This window comes from Salvelinus fontinalis, chromosome 9 (genome assembly GCF_029448725.1).
Source record: "Salvelinus fontinalis isolate EN_2023a chromosome 9, ASM2944872v1, whole genome shotgun sequence".
Lineage (NCBI taxonomy): Eukaryota > Metazoa > Chordata > Actinopteri > Salmoniformes > Salmonidae > Salvelinus > Salvelinus fontinalis.
Window position 1 is genome coordinate 29,196,540 of NC_074673.1, and position 23,258 is coordinate 29,219,797.

General features: G+C 45.9%; 1 protein-coding gene and 1 pseudogene across 4 annotated transcripts in view; one reads left to right on the plus strand and one right to left on the minus strand.

Annotated features, from left to right (window-relative positions):
* LOC129862381 (FYVE, RhoGEF and PH domain-containing protein 4-like) overlaps window positions 1–2,979 on the plus strand; it is a 122,048-nt gene extending 119,069 nt beyond the window's left edge. For all 4 annotated transcript variants that reach the window (XM_055933986.1, XM_055933988.1, XM_055933987.1 and 1 more), the window contains 3 exons: window positions 71–208; window positions 286–426; window positions 738–2,979. In XM_055933986.1, coding sequence (XP_055789961.1) covers window positions 71–208; window positions 286–426; window positions 738–1,001 — 543 coding nt within the window. In that variant the 3' untranslated portion in view covers window positions 1,002–2,979. The remainder of the gene's footprint in view (window positions 1–70; window positions 209–285; window positions 427–737) is intronic.
* Window positions 2,980–4,085: 1,106 nt separating this feature from the next.
* Window positions 4,086–23,235, minus strand: LOC129861814 (nuclear pore complex protein Nup205-like; annotated as a pseudogene).
* Between the last annotated feature and the right edge of the window lie 23 nt (window positions 23,236–23,258).

Sequence of the window (23,258 nt, forward strand, 5' to 3'; positions counted from 1 at the left end):
TGGCTGTTTGGCTAGTTTACACTGTGTTGTTCGTTCAGTGTTAAACTGATGTCTTCTGTTCCTGTATCAGGTTGTGTGTTGGAAGTGCTCAGACAACAAGGTGGCCCTGGAGTACGACAGCAACAAGATTAACAAGGTCTGTAAGGACTGCTACTCCATCCTGACTGGAGAGGAGAAGGCCGAGGGCAAGAAGAAGGGCATTCTGGAGGTGAGGGACACACACACACACACACACACCTGCATCGGCATGTCTTCTGTGTCTAAACAGCACTCCTCTGTCCCCAGATTGAGGCGGCCCAGTTCTCCGGCAGCAGCATCATGTGTGGCTTCCTGCAGTACTGTGAGAAGAACAAGCCCTGGGGGAAGGTGTGGTGCCTCATCCCAGAGAAGGAGGCATTAGTTCTCTACCTCTACGGAGCGCCACAGGTCAGTCAAACACCATGTGGACGGCTCATAATAGTGGCTGGAACGGCATCACACCATGTTGTTTGATACCATTCCACTCATTACGCGCCAGCCATTACCACGAGCCTGTCCTCCCCAATTAAGGTGCTACCAACCTCCTGTGATGTGGACATTGTCAATCATAAACATCCACATTCTCTACAACCACATTTGTTATGAATGGGGGCAAGACTTCCTTCACCCTGTGACCTGATTAGCTGAATAGGAGAAACTCCTCTCCTGAGTTCCGATATAAATTATCTCTCTACCTTTGCATCTCCCCCTCCTCTCAGGATGTGAAGGCCCAGTCCACTATCCCTCTGCTGGGTTACTCCGTGGAAGACAGCCCCCGGCCTGCCGACCTTCCAGCCAGCTTCCGTTTGTCACAGTCCAAATCGGTCCACAGCTTCGCCGCCGAGAGCGACGAGCTGAAACAGCGCTGGCTCAAGGTGATCCGGGTGGCCGTGACTGGGGAGGTGCCCGAGTGCCCCCTTCCCAACGATGCCACGGGCACCATGGCCATGGATGGCGCCCAGGAGACGAGCTCAGACAGCTAAAGATTGCCAGAGACCTATGTGCATTTATGCACACACCACTCCCATGCTATCCTCATGGACACACAGTGTGGAAACTCAGTGCTAGATAAACTGCCTCCACTTTCCAATCCACACCTCTCCTCGTTCCCTGAGTGGATTCCACCAATCATAAGCGAGGCCATGATTGGACCTCACAGCTCCACCAATAGAGCTGTGCATTCCAATCATCATTAGAGCGGAGCAGGGAGGAGGGGACCTCAGGACGGTCTCTGCTTCACTCAGACAGACAGGCACTATTCAGAACAACCTGCCTGGGGCATCTTGTACACTGAGGACACTAAGGTCCTCAGGCTTTACTGGGGATGCCTGCAGGCCCAACAGATCTCCTCCAGCTTCATAGACATGAATCTAATGATGTGAATCAAGAGGACTGGCTGTCTGGACCAGGGTTGGGGTCAATTCCAGAAGTACACTGAAATTCCAATTCTGAATATTTGGAATTGGACAAACCCTGGTCGGCACATTGCTTCAGCCCTGTGTACCTATACATATGTGTTACTCAGTTTTCCCTGACAGGAACAAATGCATTTTTTATGTACAGAGAAGTAATGCTCTCCGTATGTTTTGATATCTGAGTACAATCCTGTACAATGAGTACATCAAAGTATTTGCAGTGTTTATGCTTTTTTTTTTCCTTAGACGTGGATGAACAGTGTTTCAAACTAAAAGGGTCCTAGGACAGTATCACTAGGAAAGTTATCAGTCCTCACTTCTCCAATCATGTAGTTTCACATCACAGTAGCCAGGAGCCATGTTCTACTGGCAAGAATAGAATGAGTTCCTCTAGAGCCTGGGTCAATGTCCCAGAAAGACTTTAGCAATTAGCCAGAATAGCAATCGAGAGGATCACTCTACACTTTAATTGCTTTAAGTAACCCCATAAGCAAACAGGAAATGATGCAGAAGTGCTCACCCATCCAGAACAGGCTTCAATTCAAACAGGCTGAGGGATGGCCTCTCCAGTCAGGCTAGGCATTCGGGGTACTCTGCTGCACTCGTTTTAAGCTGGATCAACCTTCCTCGCCTTGGAATCCAAGAGAGTCACAAAGTGACCTCTTAAGCAACCACATCCTGGTCACAGTAATGTGTTGAAAAGTGTACTACTGCTGTGATCATTAGAGGAGCCTTTCTACTGTATGAATGAAGACAGACACATCCATAGGGCAGTATTGAGGATGAGAATAAATGGTTGTACAGCTGTAGTTACCTAGCCCCACAGCCCTTTTGTAGACATGTATATATCGGAAATATAGAATATACATACAAAGCATTTATATATGGTGGGGTTTTCTATGTAACTGACCACTGACCCAGATCCTGTCTTTTACATAGGGACATCACCCCTCGAAGCGGCAGAGGTAAACATTATGACCAGGTGGGGAAAGAAATGTAAATGTTTTAAATACTGTATCTAATTTTATTTAAAAAGTAATTTATAAAATATGCGCATGATGATTTAAAATAATTAGCACAAAAGTAATATCCCTCAAATTTCCATGTGTTCTGTCTGACTCAGCCAAGCCAGGTAGACTAACAGATTCACTGAGGTTTTTTGTCTTGTCCCTCAATGCAAACCATAGATAGCTGTCCCTCAATCTCTAGTAAGGTGTCACTCACTCCATCCTGTGATTTCAGAATCCTTTGTGTTGAATGGAAGGGGGTAATGTGCCTATAACCTCTGTTCATAGGTTCTACTGTTCCAATCCTCTATTCATGGTCTGAGTGTGACATGGCCTCACTGCATCTCTCCAATCGCAGTTCTGATACAGACAATGCAGAAGAGCACAACAATCCTGTCTTATGAGATCTGAATGTAAAATCAGATTTTGGACGTTTGTTCACTCTCTCGATCCCCCTCCCCAAAGTTTGAGAATCTACGCACTTTACGGTCTTAATATAAAGTGTACCTTGTAAGAAAATAAAGTAAGTTTAAGTATTATGGAAGTGTGTCACTGGTTGCTTTGTGAACCAATTCTACTTTCACTACTGGGCATGTTGACCTTTGCAGAAAGTGCAGAGGCCTGTTTTGGTTACCTTTCCTGCTTCCTCTGACCATAAGTCACTCAAATGAGTCCTGTTACAAAAGATGAGACAAACCCTTCGACCTCAAAGCCAGTACCACTTTTTTATCGTTCCCCTCTAATCACAGACTGATTTACACCAGGTGGGTGCAATTAAGTATCAGGGAGAACAACAACAAAAAACAGGCGCCAGACCTCGTAGGGTAAGAGTTGAATAGCCCTGCAATAAAACCAATAAATCATTGGAAAATCATTACATTATAGAAAAAAATCCATGATACCAAAAGGTGTGTTTTGTGAAGAAAATAAAACATTTCTTGGGCAAGCTACATCAGTCAGACTAACATTGCACAGCGCCCGTCTTAGGAGAGACGGAGGACAGTAGAGGCCAGTAGAATAGACTGGAGTGAATAGGGGAAGTCGAGTCTGGTTTAAATAGAATCCTCAAGATCAGGTGTGTCTGGTTCTGCAATGTCCATATCCTTGGCCTGGTGTACTCTTTAGGTGAACATTGTTCCACCGGTTTTAGGTCATGTTCGTTGTATAGGTCATTGAGTGTTTCAGCCCTTGGGCTGGTGGAGCAGGCCTTGTATCCTGCGTACCAGGGCCTGGATGAAGGTGGAATGGGAGCGGACCTGGCTGTTCAGTCCCTCCACCTCCTGCAGCTTCCTCTGTAGAGCCTGCCCCCATGTCACTCTGCAGCTTCCTCTGTAGAGCCTGCCCCCATGTCACTCTGCAGCTTCCTCTGTAGAGCCTGCCCCCATGTCACTCTGCAGCTTCCTCTGTAGAGCCTGCCCCCATGTCACTCTGCAGCTTCCTCTGTAGAGCCTGCCCCCATGTCACTCTGCAGCTTCCTCTGTAGAGCCTGCCCCCATGTCACTCTGCAGCTTCCTCTGTAGAGCCTGCCCCCATGTCACTCTGCAGCTTCCTCTGTAGAGCCTGCCCCCATGTCACTCTGCAGCTTCCTCTGTAGAGCCTGCCCCCATGTCACTCTGCAGCTTCCTCTGTAGAGCCTGCCCCATTGTCACTCTGCAGCTTCCTCTGTAGAGCCTCCCCAAATCCTGCCCCCCATGTCACTCTGCAGATGGAGACACAGGGGAGAGAGGAGTCAGTCTTACTGAAAACTAACTCACACATATACAACAATTAAACGGTTTACCACTGAAGCTAACACAAATCCTACCCTTGTCAACTCATCCGTGCAGATTTTCAAAGAAATGTCTTTCTCCCCACTGTTAGTGTAATCTAAATCAAATCAAATGTATTTATATAGCCCTTCGTACATCAGCTGATATCTCAAAGTGCTGTACAGAAACCCAGCCTAAAACCCCAAACAGCAAGCAATGCAGGTGTAGAAGCACGGTGGCTAGGAAAAACTCCCTAGAAAGGCCAAAACCTAGGAAGAAACCTAGGGAGGAACCAGGCTATGAGGGGTGGGCAGTCCTCTTCTGGCTGTACCGGGTGGAGATTATAACAGAACATGGCCAAGATGTTCAAATGTTCATAAATGACCAGCATGGTCAAATAATAATAATCACAGTAGTTGTCGAGGGTGCAGCACCTCAGGAGTAAATGTCAGTTGGCTTTTCATAGCCGATAATTAAGAGTATACTCTAGAGAGTTGAAAACAGCAGGTCTGGGACAGGTAGCACGTCCGGTGAACAGGTCAGGGTTCCATAGCCGCAGGCAGGACAGTTCAAACTGGAGCAGCAGCACGGCCAGGTGGACTGGGGACAGCAAGGAGTCATCATGTCAGGTCGTCCTGAGGCATGGTCCTAGGGCTCAGGTCCTCTGAGAGAGAGAAAGAAAGAGAGAAAGAGAGAGAGAATTAGAGAGAGCATACTTAAATTCACACAGGACACCCGATAAGACAGGAGAAGTACTCCAGATATAACAAACTGACCCTAGCCCCCCGACACATAAACTAATGCAGCATAAATACTAGAAGCTGAGACAGGAGGGGTCAGGAGACACTGTGGCCGCATCCGATGATACCCCCGGACAGGGCCAAACAGGAAGGATATAACCCCACCCACTTTGCCAAGGCACAGCCCCCACACCACTAGAGGGATAACTTCAACCACCAACTTCCTGAGACAAGGCCGAGTATAGCCCACAAAGATCTCCGCCACGGCACAACCCAAGGGGAGGGGGGGCGCCAACCCAAAAAGGAAGAACACGTCAGTGACTCAACCCACTCAAGTGACGCACCCCTCCTAGGGACGGCATGAAAGAGCACCAGTAAGCCAGTGACTCAGCCCCTGTAATAGGGTTAGAGGCAGAGAATCCCAGTGGAGAGAGGGGAACCGGCCAGGCAGAGACAGCAAGGGCGGTTCGTTGCTCCAGAGCCTTTCCGTTCACCTTCATACTCCTGGGCCAGACTACACTCAATCATATGACCTACTGAAGAGATAAGTCTTCAGTAAAGACTTAAAGGTTGAGACCGAGTCTGCGTCTCTCACATGGGTAGGCAGACCATTCCATAAAAATTGAGATCTATAGGAGAAAGCCCCGCCTCCAGCTGTTTGCTTAGAAATTCTAGGGACAGTAAGGAGGCCTGTGTCTTGTGACCGTAGCGTACGTGTAGGTATGTACGGCAGGACCAACTCGGAAAGATAGGTAGGAGCAAGCCCATGTAACGCTTTATAGGTTAACAGTAAAACCTTGAAATCAGCCCTTGCCTTAACAGGACGCCAGTGTAGGGAGGCTAGCACTGGAGTAATATGATCATTTTTTGGGGGTTCTAGTCAGGATTCTAGCAGCCGTATTTAGCACTAACTGAAGTTTATTTAGTGCTTTATCCGGGTAGCCGGAAGGTAGAGCATTGCAGTAGTCTAACCTAGAAGTAACAAAAGCATGGATTAATTTTTCTGCATCATTTTTGGACAGAAAATGTCTGATTTTTGCAATGTTACGTAGATGAAAAAAGCTGTCCTTGAAACAGTCTTGATATGTTCGTCAAAAGAGAGATCAGGGTCCAGAGTAACGCCGAGGTCCTTCACAGTTTTATTTGAGACGACTTTACAACCATCAAGATTAATTGTCAGATTTAACAGAAGATCTCTTTGTTTCTTGGGACCTAGAAGAAGTCTCTTACCTGCTATTGCTGGCTGACTGGCCAGACCCAGGGCACGTCCAAACGAGTCTGGGGAATTTGAGAAACACCACTAACATCACATTTCCTGCAGTCATCTGGAGTTGGATGATGCCCACTGAAACAGGGTCAGATTTTTCATTCCACTCATGATCAAGGTTAGGCTAGAGGGTAGCGTTATCGCATTCTAGATCTGTGATCTCCAGACAGGGTTAGCCTGGGGAGAGCCTCGCTGGCTCCAGGCATCAGGGAGTCCTTGGGATCAGTGGGGGTGCAGTACAACAGGTAGTACTCCAGGTGACGCCAAAGTACAAACAGGCAGGTCTCAATCACATCTGAGGTGTGGTTAGGTCAAGGTATTTCTCATTCTCACATGAACTAGCTACAGCTCAGGGCATGCCATCAATCATACATACCCAACGGCACATCATCATCCTACAACGATCCCTAAAATCAAAACCACCCTGAGATGAACCCTAAACCTTTAGATCAGTCCTTTACCTAACCCATGCACAGAAGTCTGGTGTGACTTAGTGTGATTTCATCTGGTTTATTTTAATATGGTAGGATAAAGGAACAGAGGGCCAGCAGCTTGGCCCTGTTGTTGATAAGCTGGACCACAAGGCTCCTCTGGACCAAAGAGATTCTCTACTCCAGTACCAGACACGCACACAGCTACACACCAAACAGAGAGACAGGAATAGAGAGGAGGGTTAGGGCTGAGGCACTATCACCTTGTCAATAGGTTGAATGTGTGTTTCCTCTTTGAGCTCCTCAGGAGGTAGCTGCTCCAGGCACTGCAGCTTTCCCAGAGCTTGTCTGTGGCTATGGTGGAAGAGGTCTGCAGCGCTGTTCTTTGGTAGGAACAGCACCAGGCCCAGGCTGGGCACACGGGAGTACGGGCCCGAGGGCAGGTACAAGGTCTTGAGTCAGGGCAGGAGAGGGATTTAGTCATGCAGGCAGAGGAGATGAGAGGAGCATGTGAATTAACCCAAAGACTGATGGGTGTGTGAAATGTGTAAATAAAGGCTCTCCAACCCTGTTCCTGGAGAGCTACCCTCCTGTAGGTTTTAACTCCAGCCCTGTTCCTGGAGAGGTACCCTCCTGTAGGTTTTAACTCCAGCCCTGTTCCTGGAGAGCTACCCTCAACCAGCAGCTCCACGGCCACCTGGGTCAACAGGGCCTAAAACATACAGAGCATTGGGTTAGATTCAGGGTACGTGTGTGCTCCCGCACCATGCAGAGGGGGAGTGTACAATCCCACACCATCTACGCTCTCTTAGATGTAGAAGTATTTTAGCAGTAACGCCTGCGTTGTTTAGTGTGTGTGTGTATATATACACACAGTTGAAGCCGGAAGTTTACATACACCTTAGCCAAATACATTTAAACTCAGTTTTTCACAATTCCTGACATTTAATCCTAGTACAAACTCCCTGTCTTAAGTCAGTTAGGATCACCACTTTATTTTAAGAATGTGAAATGTCAGAATAATAGTAGAGAATGATTTATTTCAGCTTTTATTTCTTTCATTACATTCCCAGTGGGTCAGAAGTTTACATGCACTCAATTAGTATTAGTACTTGCCTTTAAATTGTTTAACTTAGGTCAAACGTCTTGTGTAGCCTTCCACAAGCTTCCCACAATAAGTTGGGTGAATTTTGGCCCATTCCTCCTGACAGAGCTTGTGTAACTAAGATTTGTAGACCTTCTTGCTCTCACAAGCTTTTTCAGTTCTGCCCACAAATTTTCTATAGGCTTGAGGTCAGGGCTTTGTGATGGCCACTCCAATACCTCGACTTCGCTGTCCTTAAGCCATTTTGCCACAACTTTGGAAGCATGCTTGGGGTCATTGTCCATTTGGAAGACCCATTTGTGACCAAGCTTTGTCTTGAGACGTTGCTTCAATATATCCACATAATTTTCTGTCCTCATGATGCCATCTATTTTGGGAAGTGCACTAGTCCCTCCTGCGGCAAAGCACCCCCACAACATGATGCTACCACCCCCGTGCTTCACGGTTGGGATGGTGTTCTTCATCTTGCAAGCCTCTCCCTTTTTCCTCCAAACATAACAATGGTCATTATGGCCAAACAGTTCTATTTTTGTTTCATCAGACCAGAGGACATTTCTCCAAAAAGTACAATCTTCTTCCCCATGTGCAGTCTGTCTTTTTACTGTTGTTTTATTTCTTTACTTACCTATTGTTGACCTAATACCTTTTTTGCACTATTGGTTAGAGCCTGTAAGTAAGTATTTCACTGTAAGGTGTTGTATTCGGCGCACGTGACAAATAAACTTTGATTTGAATCACAATTCCAGTGGGGCAGAAGTTTACATACACTAAGTTGACTGTGCCTTTGAACAGCTTGGAAAATTCGCGAAAATGATGTCATGGCTTTAGAAGCTTCTGATATGCTAATTGACATCATTTGAGTCAATTGGAGGTGTACCTGTGGATGTATTTCAAGGCCTACCTTCAACTCAATGCCTATTTGCTTGACATCATGGGAAAATCTAAAGAAATCAGCCAATACCACAAAAAAAAATGCTAGACCTCCACAAGTCTGGTTCATCCTTGGGAGCAATTTCCAAGCGCCTTAAGGTACCACGTTCATCTGTATAAACAATAGTACGCAAGTATAAACACCATGGGACCACGCAGCCGTCATACCGCTTAGGAAGGAGATGCGTTCTGTCTCCTAGAGATGAACATACTTTGGTTCGAAAAGTGCAAATCAATCCCAGAACAAGAGCAAAGGACCTTGTGAAGATGCTGGAGGAAACAGGTACAAAAGTATCTATATCAACAGTAAAACAAGTCCTATATCGACATAACCTGAAAGGCTGCTCAGCAAGGAAGAAGCCACTGCTCCAAAACCACCATAAAAAAGCCAGACTATGGTTTGCAACTGCACATGGGGACAAAGATCATACTTTTTTCAGGAAATGTCCTATGGTCTGATGAAACAAAAATAGAACTGTTTGGCCATAATGACCATTGTTATGTTTGGAGGAAAAAGGGAGATGTTTGCAAGCCGAAGAACACCATCCCAACCGTGAAGCACGGGGGTGGCTGCATCATGTTGTGGGGGTGCTTTGCTGCAGGAGGGACTGGTGCACTTCCCAAAATAGATGGCATCCTGAGGACGGAAAATTATGTGGATATATTGAAGCAACATCTCAATACATCAGTCAGGAAGTTTGGTCACAAATGGGTCTTCCAAATGGACAATGACCCCAAGCACGCTTCCAAAGTTGTGGCAAAATGGCTTAAAGAAAACAAAGTCAAGGTATTGGAGTGGCCATCACAAAGCCCTGACCTCAATCCTTTAGAAAATTTGTGACCAGAACTGAAAAAGCATGTGCGAGCAAGGAGGCCTACAAACCTGACTCAGTTACATCAGCTCTGTCAGGAGGAATGGGCCAAAATTCACCCAACGTATTGTGGGAAGCTTGTGGAAGGCTACCTGAAATGTTTGACCCAAGTTAAACAATTGAAAGGCAATGCTACCAAATACTAATTGAGTGTATGTAAACTTCTGACCCACTGGGAATATGATGAAAGAAATAAAAGCTGAAATAAATCATTCTCTCTACTATTATTCTGACATTTCACATTCTTAAAATAAAGTGGTGATCCTAACTGACCTAAGACAGGGACTCTTTACTAGGATTAAATGTCAAGAATTGTGAAAAACTGAGTTTAAATTTGGCTAAGGTGCATGTAAACTTCTGACTTCAACTGTATGTGTGTGAGATCCCTCCCTCACCATCTTGCTTTCATAGATTTAGAGCAGTTTGAGCAGAGGGGGCTGGGGACTGAGCAGGGTCTGCAGGGCTGCATCGTCCTGTCTCAGGCTCTCCACCAGCACACGCAGGTAACCACCGTTACACACAAACAGCAGCCACTGGCTCTGGCAGTCTATGGACAGGATCCGGTCCAGCACGGACAGGGCTAGCATCTAACAGAGAGAGAAAGGATGTTAGTACAATGGGGTAGCTGAGTTCAACATATTTTCATATCGCATTGATAGCATGCGTGTGTCAACACAGACAGAAAGAGATGGAGGGATATGGTCAGACAGAAACAAGGAGAGACTGTCAGCGAGTTAAAGGATTGTGAGAGACGAGACATATAGACAGACTGGTCTGAAAGCTACACTGGGTTGTAGGTGAGCTGTTGTGTGTATCTGCTGTGTTCCTACCCTGCAGATCTCGTGGCTCTACACACCACCTCCATGACGGCGGTGCCGTAGCACTCAATAATGGTCAGGTTTTCCCTCTGCAGCTTGGAGAAACCATCCTCAGGAGCAGTCAGACGCTCCCACATAGACTTCCCCGCTGGACAGAGGGAGGGAGAGAAAGACGTGAAAAAGATAAGAGGTTAGGGTTTGCAAACAATGACCGGAACAAATGCACACTACTACAGAGGGTCCCAAAATGGATGATTCTCCAAGTGTTCTGCGTCTGCCCAGCAATACTGTAGCTCAACTGTACCTTGCTGTAGTGTATCTGGCTCCTTATTTCTGAGCTTCTGAGCGATCTTTAGGTTGTAGAGCAGAGACCCATACAGGTGCACGCAGACGCTGGAATCCACCACCAGTACAGAGGATGAAGTCTAGCAGCTTCCTCAGGATCAGGTGCAGAGCAGAGTTGGTGATGGAGGCAAAGCCCGACGACGAACCTCCCTCCAGCCCCGCCCCCTGCTGCTGCTCTGACAGCACCGATTGGCTGAGGTGGGCTGTGAGGGCGAACACTGTCCCGGCTACGATGGGCATGAGCTCCCCGGCTGCGTCCTCTGAGAACATCTGGGGAGAGACAGGAGAACAACTGGTTACCCAACCCTAAAAACATTGACTGACTGCATACATTTCTAGAAAGTTACCACACACACCTTGTCGTGCAGGTCCAGTAGCAGGTCTCTGATGATGAGCGGTCTCTCGTCAGCAGGGATGAATGAGGACGACAGGGCAGGCGGTAAGCAGGGTCTCCACCAAGCCTCTCCACGACTGCAGCGTGTGATGCTTGGCACTCAGGCTCCGACGTACAGTTCCGCTCTACCACCTGCTGCAGGATGGAGTTCACCTCCTGGGAAGCACACACACACACACCAGGGGTGTATTCCATTCCACGGTCCAAACGTTGCAGACATGATTGCCAATTTTACGCGACAGAATATCATTTGTTTTACAAAACCCTTTTCTATAACATTTCACCCGTCTGAGGGCATTGACCTCTGCTACTAGGACTCTATGGAGCAACTGTGGAGATAACGACAACATCGTCATAAAACTTTACATTGATTCTAGATAAAACACAGAAGACCACTGACATAGTAGAAAATGCTTGAAAACAAGGTTGAGTTAAATATGCAAACTGGAAGCCAGGTCCACCTTGACGTCGCAGACCGTGTGTCTGTGCTTATTGACGTGCTTGCAGTTGGCGATGACCTGCTCGATTTGAATGCGCTCAAAGAAGTCCGGGCATGTCCTGGCTGAAGTGGATGGCGTCCAGCACACCGAGGAGCTTCCTGCACACTGATGATGTGGGACAGGGTATGAGTACATGAGAAAACTAAATGGTACGGTACAATCAGCTAAACGCCACAAGCTCTTAGCTTTTGCAACTGCTAATACAGAGGCTCTGTAGCCCTCAAACTCAACTCTGGACCTTGAAGCCAGTTCCACTGCATTTTTTCATTATTCCCCTCTAAAATCAGAGACTGATTTATACCTGGGACCCCAGGTGTGTGCAACTAATGATCAGGTAGAAGAGAAAACCAGCAGGCTCCTGACCTCGAAGGATCAGAGTTGAGTACCCTTGCTCTATTGTCACAGAATGCATATGATTCATACCAGGATTATTACAGACAGAATGACAGAATGCATTATGATTCACAAATATGTGAAGACTGAAGAACTAGACCTAACCTTTGGAGACGGTGTCAAAGTGCAGGAATCCGCTGACAGATTTGGACTCCTCCTCCATGCCCGTCTCCTCATCAGCAAATTAAAGAAACAGACTAACTGTAAAGGATTTTGCTTTTTGCACATTTGCTCGTATCACATTTACATCAGTGCATGACAATACATCCAATGCATATAACTTTCATAGTCTGTGGGTGCATAGCAAGTGAGTGAGTAGTAGGTCTTATCTGCGTGCCGAGTGTGAGGCTGGTCGTCCAGCAGAAGGTTGAGGAGGCGCTGGGTGTGTGAGTGCTGGCGGTTGAGTGATGTCACTCTGAGCTCGATGGCCGTTGTCTTCATAAGCGAGAATATCTGGGACAGGGTGGAGATCTCATCACATGAGAGCGTAGGGGGAGAGACACGGTTTAGAGAGAAGATTGACACCCGGAGTAGTTTCCTTTCTCTCTGGCAGCTCAGTTAAAAAAGACGACTGGGTCTTTGTAGGAGTATAAATGCTCTGGTTGGCATCTGCCATATTTCTCCCACCTATCCTGTGTTTTCAGATCAGTGCAGATGAAGGAGAGAAAACCAGGATAGGAGCACACTGTATTGAGATGACAGTGAAGAGCTCACTTGGTAGAATGAAGGGCAGGTGCTGCAGATGAGAGAACAGGAAGTATTGGCTGGTCCTCAGGTAGCGCATGGTGGGGCCTGACGTGTCCGAGCACGCACACAGCTGGTAGATCACCTGGTAACAGAGCTCAGCCAGGTGTGGTACATGGATGGTGAGCACGGGACCCAAGTGTCTCTCACTGCCTCTCTGCAGCAGACTCAGGATGGCATGCAGGCAGCTTCGTGGGCACCTCAGCACACCTGACACAGAGAGAGAAGACAGCCAAATATCAATTAAAAATTCAGTTTCACAAGGGCAAGTTGACGGAGTCATGAAAGACACCAAACAGAAGAAAATGAACTGAAAAAGGGAGGGACTACCTGAACCTGTCCAAAAACTAACGCTTGTTTTCATTTTCCATTGCAAAAAGTTTTGCCCAAGGCCAGTCCTGGCTGTTCTGCCGCCCTAGGCAAGACAATAATAGAATAGTCCCAGTAAGCAAAATGACGTTGAAAAGACATCTTAAATACGTATTTTCCAGATGTTGAAGTTCAATTTAGGTTCTGAATGAAAAGTGAAGAGACGCCTTTTCGGCCACCAGGCTGTGTCATTACCAGCCGTGACCGGGAGTCCCATAGGGCGGCGCACAATTGGCCCAGCATCGTCCGGGTTGGGGGAGGGTTTGGCCAGTGGGGCTTTACTTGGCTCATCGCGCTCTTGTGACTCCTTGTGGCGGGCCGGGTGCCTGCAGGCTGATTACGGTCGTCAGTTGAACAGTGTATCCTCCGACACATTGGTGCAACTGCCTTCCGGGTTAAGCGAGCAGGTGTTAAGAAGCGCGGTTAGGCGGGTCATGTTTCTGAGGACGCATGACTTGACCCTAGCCCCTCCCGAGCCTGTTGGTGAGTTACAGCGATAAGAAAAGTTAGTAATCACAAAATTGGCGTCGAAAAAGGGGGTAAAAAAAAAGAAAAGAAAATACGTCTTTTCCGATTATTGAAATTAAGTTCATTTTTCCTGTTCTGAATGAATGTTTAAAATATGTATTTTATGTACGGTGAAATCAGGTTAATTTTCGGTTCTGAATGAAAGTTGAAAAGACTTCATTTATATGTTTGGACTAAATCAAGGCCGGTATTGACTGGACAAAATTTGAACCAAACATAGACGTCTAGGATTGGTTCAGATTTGGTCCGGACCGGACTAAAAACCAACGACTGTAGACATGGAAATTAAGGCCGGTCCAGACTACACCATCAGCATTGGTCCATGCTTACTGATGTGTAACCTAGTGTCACCTAAAGTTACATTTTATGAATGCCCATCTATGTGGTAGGCCTACCATTTGTAAAACACAAAAAAAAGATGGCAGGTCCGGAAAGAACCAAAAATAAGACGGCAGTGTCAGTCTGTGCTTACTGGGGTGTAGCCTACCATGTCGTCCCGCAATGGAATTTTATGAATGCCCATACATGTGGTAGGCCCACCATTTGTAAAACAGACCTTTGCAGACCAGAGTCCAATGACTAATCAATTTGGTCATTTAAGCTCTGAATATCAGCCAATCAACATTGTCAGGAGTTATCCTGAACCTATTTGCAATGGGAAATCATAAGTATTATATTTTTTGCCATGATCAGATTGTCAATATTTTACAGCTACAAACTTGAAACTGCTAATCATGACAATTTACCGCATGGGGTGAAACTCCTGGACAGCAGTTGTGAGTAGCCTGATGTCCATTCCATATTGTCCATTTTACTTTTACCTGTCCTGTTTTTAGGATATGTCAGCGCATTTTTTATTTGATTGGGAGCCATTTAGGTTTGGCTATTGGAGCCGAGAAACCTGCATGATGTAAAATATAATACTTCTGATTTCCCCTGTTTTTGCTACTGTGAATGCCCTAATGAATACAACCCAAGGAGACAAGGAGCAGCTGGTGCAGACCTGCAGGTTGGTGGAGGAGATGGGCTTCTTGACCTCGTAGCCCAGCAGGTAGAGGGCCGGGTTGGGGGCCTTTAGCTCCAGGGAAGTGATCAGAACGTTCAGGATCTGGGTCTCGTGGCGATCCTCGCCTCCTTCTTAGCCAGCTGAAAGTCTGGCGGGCAGCGAATGAAAGGAGTGTTGGTGAGTTGGAGTGACTAAACGGGCAGGTTTGAGTCCGTGACTAAACGGGCAGGTTTGAGTCAGTGACTAAATGGGCAGATTGGACATCCACACTCAGTTAAGATAGACATGGTTGATGTTGATAGAATGAGAGTGTGACTTACCGTCTCCTTTCTCCAAGCCCTCAGCCCCCTCGCTGTCCAGACACTCCACAAAGCCAGCCATTAGCTTGTCACTCACAGCCTGGTCAAGTGTGAAGTCTCCCATCAACCGGTTGTTGCGGGCGATGCGTCAGAGGTTTTTTGCGCTCTGGAAGGCCGCATCCGGATTGGTGCTGATGTGATACAGGTACCTGCCAGGGACAAACACAACCAGGGAATAGGAAGTGGAGGTTTAGGAGGTGTATGGCCTGAATTTAAGCTATGGCCCTAAGACAAAGAATTGGGCTATGGGCTTTTTTGGGCTTGAGAGGGAATTTTACTGTATTGTGTTAATTTGACAGAGACAACGTACTTCAACGCAAGTCAGCATTTCGGAGTAAGTCCCAGATTTAGCTAAAAGTCTCTTTCTCTTGTGTAGTCCCTGGTCAGTTGAGGCCGAGGTGAGTGTTCCAGTACCTGGCAATGTTGACGATGTGGTCAGCCCGGCGGCTCTGGGCACTGACCCCCTGTAGGAGCTGCTCCAGGGAGGAGACAATGAGGGAGGCCTGGCTCTCTCTCAGCAGGTCCATGAACACCACTTCCTTATGCAGGGCCAGGTCCAGCAAACACAGGCAGTGCAGCACTGCAGACACCAACTGCTTCTTACCTGCAAGACAAACAGGAATAGAACCAAGAGGGATGAGTGGATGTAAAGAAATGTCATCTTGAGATACCGGAAATGTGAGCCATCCAATTACCCGACCTAAGAAGATACAAAAGATTTGATCAACTCTCAACTCAAATCCAACTCTAGTGAATGCTCCCCTCCTCACACACTGCTAACAGCGAAGCAAACAGGGCACAAACAAGATTTCGCAATGAAAGACACCACTGCAGACAAAGCAGTTAACTATAGCAGGTGTGTGTGTGTGTACTGACCAGGGAAGGGGTGTAGGTGTCTAGCTGACCCACACCCTCCTCCAGCAGGCTGAGGCAGAGTCAAGATGTGCGAGTCATTGAGCAGGTGGAACATTAGGCTGTGGCCGGGGAGCTTGTGGGCCGGTACCTGCTCCCCTTGCAGCTCCACCGTCTCCTGGATAAAGTCAGACACCTGGGGCTCGTAGTCCTGCAGTAGCTTGTGGAACACCTCCAGAACAGCATCCGCTCCCTCCCATTGGTAAAGGGCAAGGGTGGTGGAGAGGGAACGGAAGAGGGGGGGTGGGGAGTGAAACAAAACTGAAATAGGCAGTAGTAGCTAAACACATTACTATGACATCAGAGCAAGTACTGACATGGGTTGCAGTGAATTTCACTAGCTAAGTGTGATCAACAACAGAAACCAGTCTTATCCAGTTCCAATCTAATATCACCAAATAGGGACTTCAACTATGGAGCGAGACCCCCATACTTTCTCAGCAGCGCGACGATAGGCTCTGGCGGGGAGGGGAAGGAAAACAGCGTCACGCAGGAAGGTCAGGTAGGGCTGGAATCCTGGCGCACGGAGCCCCTCCCCCAGGTTGACGGGCAGGACGCTCTCGGCCAATGTGCTGATGAGCTGACAGAAGGCTCTGGTCAGAGAATATTCCTCGCAGCTCGATTCAATCTCATTCAGCTCCACCTGAGCGGCAAGGAGGATTACATACAGATACAGGTGTACAAGCACAGAACGTACGCGACATCACACACACACACCGTATGCAGGAAAAATCTCACCCCAATCCCAGCAGCTTGTTTCTGTCCTGGGGCACACACTGTCTGAAGAATCTGGAACAAATAACAACATGAGCTTAAGCACACAGTAAGAGTCTAATATGTCAGACAGGGTTCTGACTGGAGCCAACCAACACTTAAGCAGAACCATCTATACTTTTGTCTCACAGCTTTTGTTTGTTTTAAACCATCTTCCTGACCTACCTGAGTGTACTCCAGTGACTGCCAGAGGGAGTCAGCAATCTCCGGGGACTTCCCAAAGGCAGCAAGGCACATTAGGAGCTCTCCCTTGAGGACAGGCTGCACACTGCACTGTAGCAGCCACAGCATCACCACAGCAGGGGTCCACTGGGGGTGCTCACACAAGGCCAGGCAGGCATTCTCAGTCTAAAACACACACACACACAGTGTCAAATGAAAAACATCCGATCACCTTGGCAAACGCAGATCCATCACTGCTTTTGACTGTGTGAACCAATTTTTGTTTTAAAAACATGCTTTATGTGCTCATTGTCAGTCCAGACCAGTCTTCCGCAAAACCAATTTCTACCCAGGTGATGGAACAAAGCAGCTGCAGGAAAGAGGTCAGGCCGTCCAGCTCCCTCTGTGTGATGCCCCTTATTGGCGGGATGTGGTAGTGCGTGACATCTGTATTCGGCAGGTCTCAGCACAGGTTCTCATGGTACAGCATGAGGGAGTGGAAGAAGTGCTCCAAGAACACTGGGCTGCTTGTCACCTGCATGTTCTGTCCTAAGCAAACAACACACAAATACTGTCAGCGATTGGATCTGATAATTATAGCATTTAAGGAAGTCCAATGTGTTATCTGATGTCCTTAAATCAGTGAATGAATGCTGCATTTATCTTTAGCTAGAGAACAAGAGAGGACCTTGTACTGAGCCCTGGAGAACACCATTAGTGAGAACATGAGAAAATTCCTTTGTATATTTACAGATTCCTACAGGGCCTTGCAGGTGAGAGTATGTATAGTAACCGTCCGTGTGAGGACCCGTTGGTCTTTAGCAGGCTGACGTAGTAGTGGGTACACTGGCGACCGTTAGCCAGGCCCTTCAGCATGTGTAGGTATGGGATGTACAGGGTGGGGGCCAGAAGGTACCCCATCTGACGTACAAACTTAGACAGCACCACCTGTGGCACAGCACACAAGCAGTTACAAAATTGTCTATTGGAGGATAAATGATCATGTTAGAGCTGGGCGATAGAGACAAAAATCTATATTGCAATAAATTGATAGCAATAAATCTGGCCTTTGTAAAATGGTATAGAATCAGCTTGATCCCCTCTGTCAAAGAAGCTTGGACCTTCTTTTTTTGATATTTTCAGTGGTATTTTTAACAAACACGCCACCATAAAGACAATGAGAATTAAAAACAGGTTCAGCCCCTGGTTGGACCGTGATCTTGCAGTTACTCCACCTCAAGAATTGCATTCGGCGAAAGGCCCGGCACACGCATACTCAGGCTGACTGGCTCTCGTTCAGGCAAATTAAAAATAAGTGCACTCGGGCTATCTGGAAGGCCAAAGTTAGTTACTTTAAGGAGCAGTTCTCTCTCTGTGGGTCTAACCCCAAGAAGTTCTGGAAAACGGTTAAAGACCTGGAGAATAAACCCTCCTCCTCACAGCTACCCATGTCCCTTAAAGTTGATGATGTGGTTGTTGCTGACAAGAAGCACATGGCTGAGCTCTTTAATCACTTCATTAAGTCAGGATTCCTATTTGACTCAGCCTTGCCAGTCCAACAGCCTTGCCAGTCCAACATTTCCTCATCTCCCATCGCTTCTAATGTGACTATTCTAAGCAATATTGTGCTGCTATTTTTTTTTACTTGGCCAAAGCTTTTGATACGGTAGACCATTCCATTCTTGTGGGCAGGCTAAGGAGTATTGGTGTCTCTAAGGGGTCTTTGGCCTGGTTTGCTAACTACCTCTCTCAAAGGGTGCAGTGTATAAAGTCAGAAAATCTGCTGTCTTAGCCACTGCCTGTCACCAAGGGAGTGCCCCAAGGCTCGATCCTAGGCTCCACGCACTCCTCAATTTACCTCAACAACATAGCTCAGGCAGTAGGGAAGCTATCTCATCCATTTATATGCAGATGATAGTATGGCTGGGCGGTATTCCGTATTTTATGATATACCGGTATTGATGCAGGGACTGGTTTGGGTTTTCACTTTACCTTCTATACCGGTATTTGAGTGTTTGGTTTGTTAAATGTGATACGCCATGTGTAATGTCAATTTTGAAAGTTTACTCGAGTCATCTCCCTCTGCTCTTTCTCTCCGTGCCACTTTCCACACAAACCTAGCCACGCCCCCTGTCACTCAAGTGAAAATATGTGGCTGGCATACATGCGATATACAGCTAAAACACTTAACAGAAAGGACTGTGTTATCTGTGGTCATGCTAGGCCTGTTCTGGCAACACACCCATTTGCTTTAGGTGACGGTGAGGGGTGGATGTGTATATTGGAGGGATTTTACCATGTTAAACCAAATTCAACTCTGTGTAAATCTTTGAGTCTTGTGTTCCCAGAAGTTCCTCCCCGGAAGGCCCCGTGGGGTGTTAAGGCATATGGGGGAAACTACAGCTGCATCATGGGTACAGGTAGGGGTATAGACTATGGGCGGTTGCCTGAAGCTGATTGCATCAGTAATGTAACCATTAATGCTACCTGGCCGGTAGAAGGGCTGAATCAAACTAGAGGCGTTGCTGACGTATGGTGGATATGTGGACCAAACAGGCGCTTAACACCTATTCTTAGAGGTGACTGGCAGGGTACGTGCGCCTTAGCCAGTCTGATAATACCATTAACCATTATTGAAGTTACAGCTAACCAACTTCTAGGATCCACAGAGAGGGGGCATGCACGTGACCCATCCATGAACAATTGGAGGCTACCTCTAGAACTGCCACGCAAAATAGACTAGCCCTAGATGTGATCCTAGCCAGTCAAGGTGGGGTTTGCAAAATGTTTGGAGAACAATGTTGTACATTTATCCCTAACAATACTAGCCCTGATGGGAGCATTTCGAAAGCTTTAAGTGGTCTAGATAAACTATCAGTGGAAATGAAAGGCTTGGCTGGAGTGGAGGAGAGTGGACTGTTCTCTTGGTTGGGTGAGTGGTTTGGTAAGTACACTGCAATGGTGGTTACTGGATTTCTGACCCTAATTGTTGTCTTTCTTATGTTAATGTGCTGTGCTGCTTGTATTATCCCGTTTGAGGAAATCTTTTACAGATGTTGCGCACGCTGCGGGTATGATGCCATTGCTTGCTCCCGGGGGGATGCTGAGACTGCCTTGGCAGAGGATGATCCATGGTTTGCTGTGAAAAAATAAAAAATAAATTCCTTATTTTTAGTTTAATTCATTACTTTTTGTTTCACAATATATCCTTGTAATATTTTACCCTGTATGTTGTCCTACCTTATGTCAAGGTTTAAAGTTCCTGGGTGGCTGGTAGCCAACCTAGTATCTGTTAGGTGTAGCAGGGTACACTAGATGGTTTTTATTCTTTATACAATAAAGGTGTGTTTCTTTTAATCTTTGTATTCTGAGTATGACACCCTTGTGGGTGTCAAATGGGGGAGTCGAAAAGCAGTCGAAAAGCATATATAATTTGTTGATTTTTGTTTTTCTGTAAAAATAATTTGTTGATTTTTTCAGTTTTTTATAATTTGTTGATTTTTGTTTTTCTGTAAAAATAATTTGTTGATTTTTTCAGTTTTTCTGTAATTTTTTTATTAATAATAAACTTTTAATTATTTTCATGAAATGCTATCAACATATTACTATGTTGTGACCGCTGAAATAAAGGATAATGAGTGACACCCTAGGGGGTGTCAAAAGGGGGACTCAAAAAGCGTTCATATATTTAAATAATGAACTGTTGTTCTCCTTTGAAATGAGGGTTCAAGTTCCTAGGTGGCTGGTAGCCAATCTAGTACATAGTGGGACCGAATGAAGGACATGTAGGTATTTTAAACTTTGTTGCTTTTATATGATTCATTGATGAATTTTTATTCGCATTCTAGGGTAGAGGATTGAAAATATGCTTGGCCTATCATGGGGGTGTCTGTGTGTGCTGGAAGTAACATTTTGCACCAGATAGTGTGACTAGCTGAGAGGCTGTGGTTAACCTTGAGCGGGAACAGTATGTTTTCTATGCAGGTGTAAATAGCTCAACAATATTGAGGAACTGTCTGTGTTAAATGAGGACACGAAAAACGGGAAGCGGGAAGCAGCCGCTGGCTGATCCCGCCCTGGCTTACTTTTTTTTTTTAAACAATTAACCTGAATTAGGGCCAGACTAGTTACCATATTTTCTCACATTGCCATTGACAGTTTTTTCTATTGTCTCTTTTTGGTCCATTTAGAATGTTAATGTAGATTGTAGGCTCCTAAGTGGACCATAAGGTTAAAAACCAATCCAAATTAAGAAAACTAAACTAAAAAACAAAAATAAAATACGAAGTAACTCTGCCAGAGTGTCTCTTTTGCCGGTCCCAAGCCCGGATAAAGGAGGAGGGTTGGAATTGTGACATTAAAAAAAACAAGAATCGACAGAATAAAGTTCATTTTGTAGTTGTAAACATATTTAGGGTGTTTCGTCCATCGCAACTACATGCACATGGCCAATTATGCAAATGAGGTGATGACGTCATTTAGCGACTTTTAGGACAGCCAATAGCTACTTTCCTTACTGAGGAGTTGTCAACACTGCTGAGCTGCAGGTCCAGGAGTTGGACGCTCTCGGGTTGCGCATCCCATAACTCCTTCTGCGACCCACACTGACTGGCTCCTGATAGGGGTAAAGTAAGTCAGTCAGTGTTATGTGTGTAGCCATTACAATGTGTTCTGAGCATATCATATTGGCAAATTGTAGAGATTACGAGCAAGCTAACTAACTGGAGTTTAATAAGCATTTCCCATTTTGATTTCCTAACGAATGTTAGTTAGCACATGATACTTTCACATTCGTTAACTCGGGAACGACCTCTTGAAGCTAACAGCACCATTTAACAAATAATACATTATTGAACTGGTAGGAGGTTTGCGGCATATTAATCAATATCTGGAGCTGGAGATTTATATTTCCCTCACTAACTTTAAACATCAGCTATCCCGAGCAGCTAACCGATCGCTGCAGCTGTCCATAGCCCATCTGTAAATAGCCCATCGAATCTACCTACCTCCTCCCCATATTGTTTTTATTTACTTTTCTGCTCTTTTGCACCCCAGTATTTCTACTTGCACATCTTCCACTCCAGTGTTAATTTGCTAAATTGCAATTACTTGCTACTATGGCCTATTTATTGCCTTACCTCCTCACGTCATTTGCACACGCTGTACTGTATATAGACTTGCTTTTTTTTCTATTGTGTTATTGACTGTACGCTTGTTTATTCCATGTGTAACTCTGTGTTGTTGTTTGTGTTGCACTGCTTTGCTTTATCTTGGCCAGGTCGCAGTTGTAAATGAGAACTTGTTCTCAACTAGCCTAACATAAACTCACCACATTCCGTACAAATGTGTGCAACCGCAGCATTCAAACGAGGCTACAGAAGAAAACTAATGGGACTGAGTTGACTTCAAAATCGGGAGTGTGAACTAGGTTTCTATTCAAGCGTTGATCGACATGGTAATGGCTCTATAGTATTGGAGAAAAGTTGAAAAAACGGACCCTCCGTTACATCGTGACGTGTCATGTCGTAACGTACAGCACGCATAAAGCATAAAGCAACTATTTATGACAATCTCTCTCCACCAGGTGTAACACTTCTCTCATCGTTTAAAAACAAGAAATGGACAGTGACGGGGTAAGGGGGGATACCTAGTCATTTTTTGCGTCATCATTGCATGTGATCATCATTCTCAAAGCCGCTGTTTTCTTCTAAGATCCCTTTAGCACCGCCCTAAAAACCCGATTCAAATTCGACACAAACCTTCAAATAGGTATGTAATGACACATTATATAAACTCTTTATAGTGTTTTATTTACATTTTAGAGGCGATAAGGTGATAAGTTGGACAGATCAAGTGAAAAAAAGCTATTTTCCCACATAACCTCTCTCCTTCTCACTATCACGCTTTAGTTTCACTTCCCCACCCGCCATTTTTAAAAAGACCCGACAGGGCTCATTGCCTGCTTGAATTATGCAGAAACGGGCAGCGTTTAGGGCATGTAATTGATCATGTTGGAAAGGGGAGAAATTGTGCTTCACAATGATATTGACATTACAGTTGATCTGGAAGTATTACTTTTTGGGGCGCTAAAATAAGGGCAATTGTACGGACCAAGGCGATGTACGAGTTTACCTTACCTGGTTAAATAAAGGTAAAATAAATAAAAACGTACCCACGCGTGTTATTATAGCGATTGGCTAACATTAGCTAGCGTTCCTCCTGTCTGAACTTGACACAGTGTTATATATAATTAAAGTGCTCTTGTAAAGAAATATGTATTGTGTTGTAAATAGCCATAACCAACCTCTCACTGCTCTATTATTTGAAATGTAACCCATACCCGAATTTCCCGCCATCTGCGCCACCATGTAAATGTCGAATTCTAGAGAATTGGCCCTGGCTTAGCGCCAGAGTGAAAATA